The 12,648-nt window shown below is 39.2% G+C and overlaps 1 protein-coding gene across 8 annotated transcripts in view; it reads right to left on the bottom strand.

Moving 5' to 3' along the window:
* ADAMTS3 (ADAM metallopeptidase with thrombospondin type 1 motif 3) overlaps positions 1–12,648 on the bottom strand; it is a 319,865-nt gene that overhangs the window by 163,527 nt on the left and 143,690 nt on the right. For 6 of the 8 annotated variants that reach the window (XM_070048039.1, XM_008267763.4, XM_051820228.2 and 3 more), the window contains one exon: positions 6,338–6,494. In XM_070048039.1, coding sequence (XP_069904140.1) covers positions 6,338–6,494 — 157 coding nt within the window. The remainder of the gene's footprint in view (positions 1–6,337; positions 6,495–12,648) is intronic. The other 2 variants (XM_051820227.2, XM_070048043.1) reach the window with 1 other exon arrangement.

The following is a 12,648-nucleotide window of genomic DNA, read 5'->3' as shown; positions in this document are numbered from 1 at the left end:
CTCTCCCATTAATGCCACACCAATAACTAAATATAACTCATTCTCAATAGTCTGTATCTTTCTAAATTCATTTCTGTATTGGAAAAATATGGTTACATATATAACACATTAATCCAACCCTATATATTTCATAAACAAGTTCCTGCCATTGAACCTATTCATAAGAAAGTAGAATAGGCCCAGTTACATGTTTCAAAAAAGAAAAAATCATTATCTGTTATGCTTCACATCTGAAAACTCTTTAACCCTTGCTCTTTTTCTTGATTATTTTAAACAATAAGTCAATCTGCATATTGCCACTAATTTTGTCAGTAATTATTATAAATACCCATCCAGAATGGGAAATATACCCAAGCAACTTGAAAAGAAATTCTATAAACATGATTAGTATTTCCATAGAAATTGCAGTGGTAGCCTTGACAAATGACTACCCTTAGGTTAAGTTAGAAATTTTCATACAGCTATGAAAAGTCTGTAATTTAATAACTACCTAGAAGAACGGTTGTAACTTGACATATCTTAATACTCTAGTAATATAATGTATATGACTCAATTACTAAGAAAACACATGGTAAAATTAACTTCTATGGGCTGATAATATGTGTGTGGAGGAAGGAGGGGTGATTACAAAGCCCACTACTGATTCTCCTTGATCAGGGCACAGGTCATGAGAATATCCAAATACAAAGCATTACAGCACCTACCGATGTGTCTATAGATTCGCAGAGGCTGCTGGGCCTCAGGAGCTTCTAGCACCACTAAAATAAAATAGTCTTCCCATTATTCTGATTCTTGTTGCAGAGTTCATTCCCCAGCAACCAGGAGCAACTCCCAAATCATTTCTGACTTCTCCATGTTTCCCACCTGGGACAAAGACACTCCTTGGCAGCACCATGACAACCATACCAGCAACACAAGCACTTGAGTTCATGAAGGAAAATGAAAATCCTGAAAGGCATCTAGGAGATAAAGGCTCACTATTCCTTGTTTCCCACTGGTAGGAAGTAATTAAAAAAATTACTTTAACACAAAGCTTCTGGTGAATGAATGGTTTGTAATTTGAGAGGCGATGCCTAAGGGCCTAGGGCTTAAATAAAAAATATGAAAAGCTGAATGATGTCATACAAATACAGCCTTTCTCTCCCCAAAAGTAGACTGCCTAAAGAAAACTTAATGATGAAAATGTAAGCATTCTTAAGAGATGGATGGGAGTATATTTTATATGCACATGTATTTGTTTTTCTTTCCTTCTTGTAATCTGAGTTTGAACAAATGATTGATTTAATAGTGGGGATGAACTTAGTGGCCTTTAATATTGTATTGGTTATGTGGTTACCAATTAAAATTTCAGAAACAGAGTCAAGTACGAAATAATTTTGTTCAAACTAAAGATGCCAAAAATTCAAGGTAGTTTCTATGCCCCGAAACAGAAATACAAAAAAGAAGCAAATTAGACTCTAGCACCATGATTAAGTAGACAACTTTCTTGGCCATCAGCATGCCAAGTTTATGTCTGTTGTTTAAGAAAAGGACTGTATTTCCTTGCAAGAAACTGGCACTGGTCTGTGTTATGAACTCCTCCCAGTTCTGCACTGATCATGATTTATATTCTCAAATGTAATACTGCTTTGGATCTTGTTCCTGAAACAGTGATTCTTTTATAAAATTTAACTAAACATTTATTTATCTGAGAGACACAGAGAGACAGACAAAAAGAAAGAGCTCCCAAGAGAGACAGAGAGCTCCCATCTGCTGGTTCACATTCCAAAGACCAACACTGGGGGTGAGGCGGGGAGCTGGGCTGGGAGCCAGAAATTCAACCTAGTTCTCCCATGCGGGAAATAGAAGACCAACTACTTGCCCCATCAACTGCTGCCTTCCAGGGTGCGCAACAGCAGGAAGCTGGAGTCAGAAATGGAGCTGGATTTTGAATGCATGCTCTAGTGGGATGTAGACATCTTAACCAGTAGACCAAATTCTTACCCCTTGAAAAAGTAATTCTAAAGCAGAGGCCTGCATCTTTGATTTTATAGCTAGTTTAATAACAACTCTTCATATGCTTCTGCATTTCAAAAATAATACAATTTCTCAATTAAAAGCTAATGAAAGAATCTGTGGTAAATATAGAATTCTTAGTTCAATCACTGTTCCAGTGCATCTTAAAAGTTATATCCAAAATAGTATCCACTTGTCATCCTCCATCAAGCCTATTTCTGCTCATAATGTTAAACCTGGCAAAGAGAATTCTCTCATCCAGATTTGAATTCTGGGTCATCCCTTGATTACTCGATCGGCTTCCAATATTTGCTTCATTGTGAAACTCCACCAATTTCACTTCATTCTCTGTCTGGTGTAGCTTCATCACCCTATCCTACTGCTAGTCACCTCGTCCAGGTCTTCATTAGTTTTAATTTCAAATACTTGTAACAAACCACAATTCTGGGGAGCCAGGCAATCACTATGGAAACTAGCAAGATAGGGTAGAATATTTAGAGGGTCCTTACTAATGAAACCCAGTTGTGGCAGGAATAGCTTGCTTATGATCAAAACTCCTTCACATCACTTGCTTTCAGAGAACTTTATGAAGACCATCCTCAAGTGCACTTCTAAGTAAGGCTGAGCTTACGTATGTCATTACTCTTTTCATAACACATTAAAAATGACTTTTTATGTCTCCTAAAATAACATCTTTTACCCAGAAAAGGCAGTATGTAAGGTACTTTGGTTTCCATTTGTAAATCAATTTGCCTTCTTAATCCTCATAAGGAATCTTAATCCTGTTCAATTTCACATTTTAGAGTCATATAATACATTATAAAAATATATTCTTAATTTATATTTAAAAGTAGTTAGTCCATGGAAAAAGCTTGACTCTCAGTCCTGTGGCCAGGAATTTAAAAGAAGAATTTAAAAGATACCATGAGTCACAATTTAAAGTTCTGAATCTGATTCTCTGTTTACAACAGGGAAGATGTTACATTGCTAATATACATGGTGACAACTCAAGATCTCAATCAGAATTTCTAAGAAGAAAGCAAAAATAATTAACTTCATATAAAGATTTATGTTGGAACACTCTAAGAGAATCGAATGGTTCTTAGTTGATTCAATTTTTAAGATAATTTATAGTAAACCAAGGAATTCTTTTTGTTTTGACCCATGACCACTGAAAACCTTTCCAAAATGTATTATTACAGTTCACGTCTGACTAATAAGGGAAACCTCTATTTATAATTGAAAACAAAGTCCTCAGTGTCCACATTTTTAAAAACAAGCCTTTCTGTAAACTGAGTATGTATACTGATGCCATTGCAACTGAGGTTTTACACAAGTTCCCAAAATAATGTTCCGAATTTCCTTAGTCCTATGCAATTATTTTAAATTTATATGCCTTGGCTATTAAATTATATTTTCTATTCCATCATCTAAAAATACAATAGGTATTAAACATAGTATTTCTTATAATTTTCTTAATTGCAAAAAAAAAAAGTAATCTCTTTCAACTTCCTGCAAATATCACACGAATGAAAAGCGCCAAAACTGATGTTTATGGAATTAGTCATCTTTAGGAACTGAAATGGAATCACAGGGCACAATTTGGTGGGTACCTGGTGACAACAGATGGAGCAAATGGGAGGATAGCTATAGTTCCTGTTCTGGTTCCACTTATCCAACACAATTCCATAGCATGTGGGCTAGACTTTTCTACAAGATACTTCACCAGTTCCTTGAGAGATATATCAGATATTAATAATATGCAACAACTAAAACTTGGAAAAAAGCACTACTTGTCCTTTGACATAATCATTCTTTTTATTTAGAAAGATGCTTTAAATAAAGAAAACGTAAGTGAGAATTAAGAGTAAATATTCACAACATGAAGGCAAACAATGTCCAAACTTTCAATTTAACAAACCACCTAGCATGCAAATCTTTTGCACAAGATATTCAATATTAATACTTAATAAGATAAATATAAAATACCTAGCAATGATTAAACACTTTTGGTGGTTGAAGGCTACACTCAACAATTTGCATATATGATTTCTAATACTTTCATCAATTGTGTGATATATTTAAATTTTTGATTCATAGATTAAAAATTGAGGCTCAAAAAAGTTAAGTACTAACCTACAATAACAACATAATAGTGCAGAGCAATTACTCACACCAAATTCAACTGTAAAGCTCATTTCATTTCTGTTACACAAGAGTCCTAGAGTTAGGCACACATTTTATACTAATTTATTTTAAACATGTTTTATTTGAAAGGCAGAGAAAAGGAGAGGGGGAGAAAGAAAGGAAAGAGAAAGAAAGGAAGAGGAGAGACAAGGAGAGAGACAGACATACGGACAGATAGATTTATCTTGCATCTGCTGGTTCACTTCCCCATGAGGTTGCAATATCCAGGGCTGAGTGAGGCTGAAGCCACGAATCCAGAACTCCATCTGGCTCTCCCAAGTGGGTAGCAGGGGCCCAAGCACTTGAGCCACTACACTCTGCCCTTCAGGGTGCATTAGCAGGAAGGTATATCAGAAGCAGAAATGCTGGAATTCAAACTGGCACTCCCATATGGGATGTGGGTGCCCCAACCAGCTGCCACAATATCCATACCCATAATAATGTATTCATTAACACAGTCATCTTAGTTTCAAATAAGAAATCTCTCAAGAATTTCTGTGCTAATTTTAAATTACACTATTCCATTAGCACAGAATATATTTTATTTACTTATTTATTTGAAAGAGTTACAGAGAGAGAGGGAGAGACGCTGACAGAGTGGGTAGGGAGAAGGGGAAGGAGGGAAGGATAGAGGAAAGGAGGGAGGGAGGGAAGGAGGGAGGGAAAGAGAGAGAGAGAGAATGAGAATCTTCCATCTATTGCCTCACTTCCCAGATGGCCACAAAGGCCAGCATTGGTCCAGGCCCAAGCCAGGAACCAGGAACTTCATCAAGATCTCCCATATGGATAGCAGGGAGTCAAACACTTGTGCCATCTTCCACTGTTTTTCTCAGGCCATCAGCATGGAGATGGACTGGAAGTGGAGCAGCCAGGACACAAACCAGTGTCTGTATGGGATGCCAGCATCTCAGGCAGCGGCTTTACCACCTACATCCTAACATTGACCCCATAGCCTATTTTTTTTAACAGATTAATTAATTAATTAATTTGAAAGACAGAATGACAGAAATGGGGGAGAGAGAATCCTCTATCAGCTTGTTAATTTCCCAAATTCCCACAATAGTTGGAGTCAGGCCAGGCAGAAGCCAGGAGCAAGGAACTCCGTCTGGGTCTCCATTGTGAGTGGCAGAAACCCAAGTACTTGGGCCATCATACACTGCTTCCCAATTTCCTCTATTAGCAGGAAGCAGAATGGGAAGCATGGAGTAGCTGGGATTTGAACCAAGCACTCTGATATGGGATGCAGGTGTTCCAATCCGTGGCTTATCCTGCTGTCCCACAAATCCTGCCCCGGCACAGCATATTGAGGGAAGCTGGCAGGATCTGAAAATCAAACTAATAACTTGTAGCAACTCTCAGAATGGTAATCTGAAAGATAAATAATTGTTAAATGAAGGTAATTTCTACCCTTGAGATTTCCTTTAGGGAAACATTTTTTTTATTATCTATAATTTAAAAATTGCCCTAGCAAAAGCATTATTTTTTTTAAGATTTGATAACACAGACACACAGACACACAAACACACATACACATATATGTACACACAAATATCCTTTCTTGAAATTTGTGTATCTAAGATATAAAAATATCTCCTTAATATCAACTTACTTTCAGATTGCATTTGAAAAAAAGTTCATGTGTAGAATTTGTCTTTAGTGGTTCCAGTTTATTGTGAAATAAAATTCTGCAGAAGAATTTGACTTATGTCTCCTCCACATAATAAAAAGCATTACAAAATAGATATTAAAGTAGCGTAGTTATTTTCAAATGTACCCATCACATTGTTCTTAAAACACAACTCTGCCATGCCAACATATCTTATTTAAAAAGTTTAAAACTAACATAAATAATGCATAATGTAGATGTTTCTGGAAAAGCAAAAATATTTTCAGATTTTGACATAAGCTAGAAAAAAGATAGTTTTAATGTAAAACTTTTAAAAGAATAAAAAATATGATGGTGATACTATGCACTATAAATAACAACACTTATGTATTCTCTAGAAAAGAGAGCCGTATTTCATTATTTATAAACTTTTTCTACCTTCATACAATATATGAGCACATGACAATCACATCTGCTAGTTGCTGGAAGCCTGTTTTCATCATATCTTAAAATCATGTTTAATGATTAAACCTTGTCAAAGATGCCTACCTCTGTAGTGGAAGTCAGTGGACCTGTCTATGGGAGCCCGTTCTACTGCTGATCTCTTGTAGACAACATGAATCCTTCCTTTTTCTTCCTCCATCTGCTTACCTCTTTCCAAGGGTTCAATGAAATATTCTTCATTATCACTTTTGATCATTCCAGCCTAGAGGAAACATAAGATGTGTTAACTTAACAACATCACCTTCAGATCACAAGTTATGTCTTTTAAATGGCAAGTATGTAATTTGTGAGATGGAATGCTTTTTCTCCCCCAGATTTGACTGCAAACTCAAAATGGTTAAGCTACTATGCACTAGTAATTCATAAGAGTACCAATTCATATATGATAGGAATGGCAAAATTTCACATAGGGGAGGACACAAAATTCACAAGAAGAATAAGAAAATCAGACAATGCACCCATTTTATCGGAATGCAGAAGAAATACAATAATATATTCTACTCATTATTTTATCCCTCCATGAAATCATATGTGATATGTAAACTGCAAATGCATTTCTAATTTCCCATATCAACCCAGGGTGAAGATGCTGCCAATGCATGTGAAGTTTTTTTTTTTAATCCATTTAAACTTTCCTCCCATACCACTATGCCATGAAAAAGATGAGTCCCAGACTATACCCAGCAAAGATTCTGTCTTTAAGTAGCCTCTTTAAGCTTCTGTAGAATCACACATTTCTAACATGAAAAACCAATTCATATTTGCTTTCTTAATCAAAGATCATGATTATGTTTGTTTATTGCTCGAGCAGCACTTCTCACACCTATCCTCACCTTCAATGCCTTCCAACTCTCCAGTGTCTTTCTCTAACTCTGTTTCATCTTTGGATTATTCAGAAAATACCAGGATTATATCCAGTACTACAGCTGCAGACAAATGATGCTTTGCCTAATAGGTTCTCTTCCTTAACTATCAAATCTACATCACAGTCAAATAGTAGCAGCTCATATTTCTACTTTAAAGGTCATGCATTAATATATGTTATTCACTTAAATATCAGCACATTTACTTGAGGAAAAAGTTGAAGAAACACTGTGTAAGTCTGGGAACTGCAATTATTTTGAAAATACTTACCAGACTTACTACTTTTCCTGAGACCTTTAACTTAGTTTGTATTTTCACACGTGAGATCTAGGCTGTCATGAAACACAGGCCAGGGAAAGATTCCTCACTCCTTCTAACTCAGGGGCTAATATCTCTGTCATTATGGTATCAAGTAACATGGATGTTAGAGTACCCAGTAAATATGCCTCTGACTACAGCTTTTGTATTATAAACAAATCTTTATGGTCCTTCCCATCTCAACTCTACCATCAGGCAAGCTCTACACCTGCTTCCCCTGTGTAAGCCTCACAGGGGATTCTCAGAAGCATCTTCATGGGCCACTTCTACACCCACCTTGATGCTGTACACATACAAAATAGCCCTTGAACCTGTGGAGCCAGAAATTTCAAGAAAACATCACCATGGCTTTTTCTCCATACCTGGTTCTTGCCCTCTAGAATAAATTTATAGTCTTTACTTAAAAGAACATTAAGCTAATAGATACTCAATAGTAATGTTATCTCTAGACACATGTGCTAAAACCAGGGGGGGTTTCAAAAATCTCATTAAAAATGGAATAAAGTTTCATTGAAAATGAAATTAAAAAAAACTTTGAAATTTCAGTTTTTCACAATGCACATTTTGTATTAACTTTTTGAAGACTACTCCTATTTGAGGTAGTTTTTTTCTGATTTTACTATTTCTTACCTACTCCTGTACTGCAAAAATCACTTTTTTTTTTTGCAGGGGTATCTTTAATTCTTCCTTAATGGATTCACATTCTACACACAGAAAATTCTCCCCATGCTTTTCAATTTTCACGTTAATCTCTTCAACATTATGGTTTTGTTCTTATTTCTCTTTCTTCAAATAATTTCAACACACTGCTTTTGCCTTTCTTAGGTAGAGGTGGATTAATAATATCCATAAAACACATCTGAACTGTTCACAAACACAGTAAACAGAAAATAAATTCATCAAACAGCTCCACGTCCGAGGCTATAACAAGCAGTCCCTTCACTGACAGCATCCATTTTGAGCAGGAAGCATTCGCCAGCTTCACCTTACAACACAGATATGTGACAGACTTTATTTTACAAGTTGAAGTTCATTAGCATGGGAGCTTCAATGTCCATCTTCCTCCCCAAAGCCATTCAGTGGCCCTGCTCTGGAACTTGCATTCTTCTCCCACCCTTCCTCACACTTGCTACTCACACATCTCATCGCTCATCTGGGATCACAGAAACTCCCTATCTTGAGACAGAGATTACACTGATTCCCCCAGATGGGTGCCTGGCACTGGGTGGAAGTAGTGTCACCAAAGAAGTTTGCAGCTCTGAGAAACAGACAGATTCCAGGGTCACTGGAATGTGAAGTCGAAGGCTGTGAACAGCCCACAGGCCTTCTAGGCCAGCATTCAAATCTCAGGTCCCATGATGTTGCTTTCCTCACTAGGCCACAGGGAAAACAAAACGAACCAAACAAAAAGCTCCTTACAAAGCAAAGCAAAATCTAAATTTCTGGCAAGAAAGAACTGTGTCCAGTGACATCTAATAACTCCACAGGACACAAAGGAAACCTGGGAGTCTACCCTTTTATTCATTAACCAAAGCCAAGTTCAACTCCAATGGGGGTGGGAGGAAGTACCTTATACAAAGCACTGTACTCAATGGCACAGGAAAGAAAAAATTCTCAAAGATATCTGAGATTTGACCTCCAATCAACTAAATTCAAATAAACAAAACACAAGGCTAAAGTGTTCAGTGAGGTATGCTACAGGAGTCCAGGCAGCAATGTGACCACTGTGAATCAAATACAGTCAGATTTTTTTTTTTCAATCTCACTAGGCATAGTAAACTATCAGTGGGGGCTGATGATTTTGCCTCCAAAATCATCTCACTGCATCTGAAATGTCCCCAATCCACAATGAAATAAACCTTCACTTGATCCATGTCTGTCATTCAGACTGTCACACCTTCACATAGCACAGTAGCCAAAACTGCCCTATCAAACGACCATAGTAACTTGGACAAACTAGGTAATAAATGGACCAAGCACATAAAGATTCAACATAACAGGAGCTTCTTTCTTGCTCACACCAAGATTCCTGACAGTTCTAGGTCAATCGGGAAGTGGTTCTGCTCTACAGAGCTCTGCAGGGATCCAGGCACAAAGTGGTTCTGCCTTTGCAGTAAGAGCCCTTGTATTTACCCAGGCAGAAATGGAAGCAGCGTGAAGAAGCCCACATTTTTATGAAGTGGCCCTGATGGGGTGTTCACCACTTCACTTACTTCTATGTGATGAATACAGTTCTTATGTGGCTCACAACCGACTGCAAAGAAGTCCAGGAAATGTAATCAGGCTGGGTGTTCAGGGAGAAGACCCAAATGGACTGATGAACAGATGAAAACGGCAGCCTCAAGCAAGCTCATGCCATTGTGTGCTCACAACACTTCGACTGCTTCCCATTGCACTTGAAACCAGACTCACTGCCACGGCCTTCAAGGCCCCCAAGCATCACCACTCTCACAATTCTCACAGGGACCTGTGTTCAGTGTTGCTTTTCTTCTGATATTCCCAAGCCACTTAGAGCCTCGGGCCTCCAAAATGCTCTCCCCTCCACTTACAGCTCCCTACCCTCACCACACCACACTTCCTTTATCCGGTTCTATTTTATTCTCCAGATCTCAGATGAAATGTCACCTTCCTTAAAACTCACTTCCTCACTTTGTCGCTCTTCAGAAATTAAGTGCTGCCGTCCAGGAGAAGCATTCTAGCCAACCATCTTGCTCATGGCAATGTGTTTTTGTCTGTCACAGCTCTTAACACAAATGTCAGAGTCCTGTTTATGTGAATGTCACACTTTTGATTCTTCATCTTCCCCATGGGGCTATCAGCCCCTGAGGCAGACACTCCCATCTTAGTTCTCCTTAGAATCCTTCAACACCAGCACAATGCCCGACAAAATATGTATGCAATATATTTTTAATGAAAAACTACCTGATGAGTGACACGGGTGAGGCAATGAATTTTTGTGTATATGTGGGGTACTTTCCAAAATGTGAGGACTACTGCCCTGGTGACAGGAGAGAAGGGACGAGAGTAAGGCAATGCAGGCCAGAGTGAGGGTCCCAAGACAAAATTCCGTGGGGATCTGGGAAATGTAAACACCTGATAGGTTAGCTGAGCTGCAAGTACCTGCAAACCACTCCTCCCACCAGCCCATACACCCACTCCCTATGCTTACTCCCAACTCCCCTCTCCTCACCACCAGGCCCCATGTCATTCCATCCTCCTACTTGTCAAACAAAACACCCCCTTTGCCAGGACACATCTGCTTCATCGGGACCTAAAAGGAGACATCATGGAAATATGTATATTGAGCTCCAAGTAGAACTTGGGGAGGTGCTACATAATTCCCAGGTGGATTCCCTCCTAAATGCATCACCTGCAACCTCATAAAAAAGACCAACAACTGGAAGGAGCTCTTGCTCCCTTTCTTCCACGGCAGAGCATGGCTGGAAGTATTGCACAGGTGCTCTCTCCCACCCTCTCCCCCTGCCATCCTCCTTTCAGGCAACGTTCTGGCCCACTCATGACAGGTGTTTCTCTGTATGGGCAATCCAGGCTAGCATGTGTGTGTGTGTGTGTGTGTGTGTGTGTGTGTGTGTGTATACGCACCCACTTACTCACCTTTTAAATCAATTTTATATTTTGTGCATCTTATTTGTGTCAGCACTTACAATGTGTGTCTTTGTTCATGACAAGAACCTGGAGTGAAATGAGTATCACCCTTGCCCACATCAGTGGTGTATATGAGGCGAGGGAGTCAGCTCCTCACCTAGAGAACAGCCTGGGAGCAAGGCTGTGAGTACTCACACAGCCTTCAGTCTGAATTTTAACACAGAGAACCAAACAACAGCAACAAAAAAGATGCTGCTCATCAGACTGGAACAAAAGGCTGCTTTCAGATTTATCTGATAATTAAGTATGCAATGGAAGAGTCTGGAAACAAGCATGCAAGAAGCAAAAATAATAGTCCAGGTGGAAGAAGTTGCAATGGGGGAGAGAAAAGTAGAAAGAAAAGGAAATGGAACTGATGTTAGAGAGATCCCAGGAAAAGATAAATACTGGTACCTGCTGGAATAAGCTCTGCTTTCAAAACCTTCTGATAATGAGTTCACTGAAGTTCTCACAGGGACCAAACAGAACATCACTGACCCAGCACCTCCACCTACTTGGCTGTCACCTCTCCAGTCCCATCAGTTCATTCCCTGCCTAGCTGGCTCCATTCCAGCCCACAATCGGTGTCTGGCTGATTCTTGAACACCTCAGGTAGGTGCCCTCTTTAAGGCCTCTGCACCAGCTCTTTACTTGGAATTCTCTTTCCCCAGGACTCTACATGCCTAACTCTTCCCCCACTTTTAAGTCCTCACTGAAGTGTGACTTCTCAAAGAAGCCTATCCTGACTACCCACTAGCTTCCCACAGGAAGCAGGCCATGCCTCCTCCCCTCTCCTGCTGCACCATCTCCATTGCAGTGTCCTTGACCAGAGAAGATCACTTAACCTATGATCCGGTCCAGTTTTCATTGACAGCTGGGATCCCCTCTGCTACCTTCCTGGGCAAGACTTGCTCTTAATCTATTCACAAAATATACCCAAGTGCCTAAAACAGTGCCTGGTACAAACTAGGAGCTCAATACATGTTGCTTGGATGGAAAACAAACGAGAAAGAAGGAAAACAGAAGGCACAAAGGTGTAGTTCACAATCTCAGGGTGACACGGAAATGGTCTCTCGTTTGTGGAAACAGAAAAGCCAACAGGGAAAGCTGAACAGAAGGCAGGGAGAAGAAGCCGATTTGCTTTGTGTGACTCAGGTTCACCTGAAGAAGTGCCAGAACCTTCCACACTTAGTGGAGAAATGGAGAACTGTTTTTCAGGAAAATGGTCATAGCCACAAATATACTGAAATCAGGATGCTCCTTCTCAGAGGCAATGACAAAACAGCTATTAAAAGAAACAAGAAACATTCAAAAGAGATCTGTGGGTGGGCTGATAGAGACTCAGAAAATTACTATACAGGAACTTCCTAAAATCTAAATTCCAGGCCATGGTCTACAAGGCCCTGCATGGTCTGGTCCTATCTATCTTGTCTATTTTTCTGGTCTATTCCATATACTCTTTACACCTGAACTTTCTGTTCTAGCCACTGGTATTACCCCAGTGACCTAAAGTAGCTCCCCCTTCATTC

Source organism: Oryctolagus cuniculus, chromosome 8 (genome assembly GCF_964237555.1).
Source record: "Oryctolagus cuniculus chromosome 8, mOryCun1.1, whole genome shotgun sequence".
Lineage (NCBI taxonomy): Eukaryota > Metazoa > Chordata > Mammalia > Lagomorpha > Leporidae > Oryctolagus > Oryctolagus cuniculus.
Note: the sequence above shows the minus strand (reverse complement) of the source record. Positions and strands in the feature narration are given on the sequence as shown.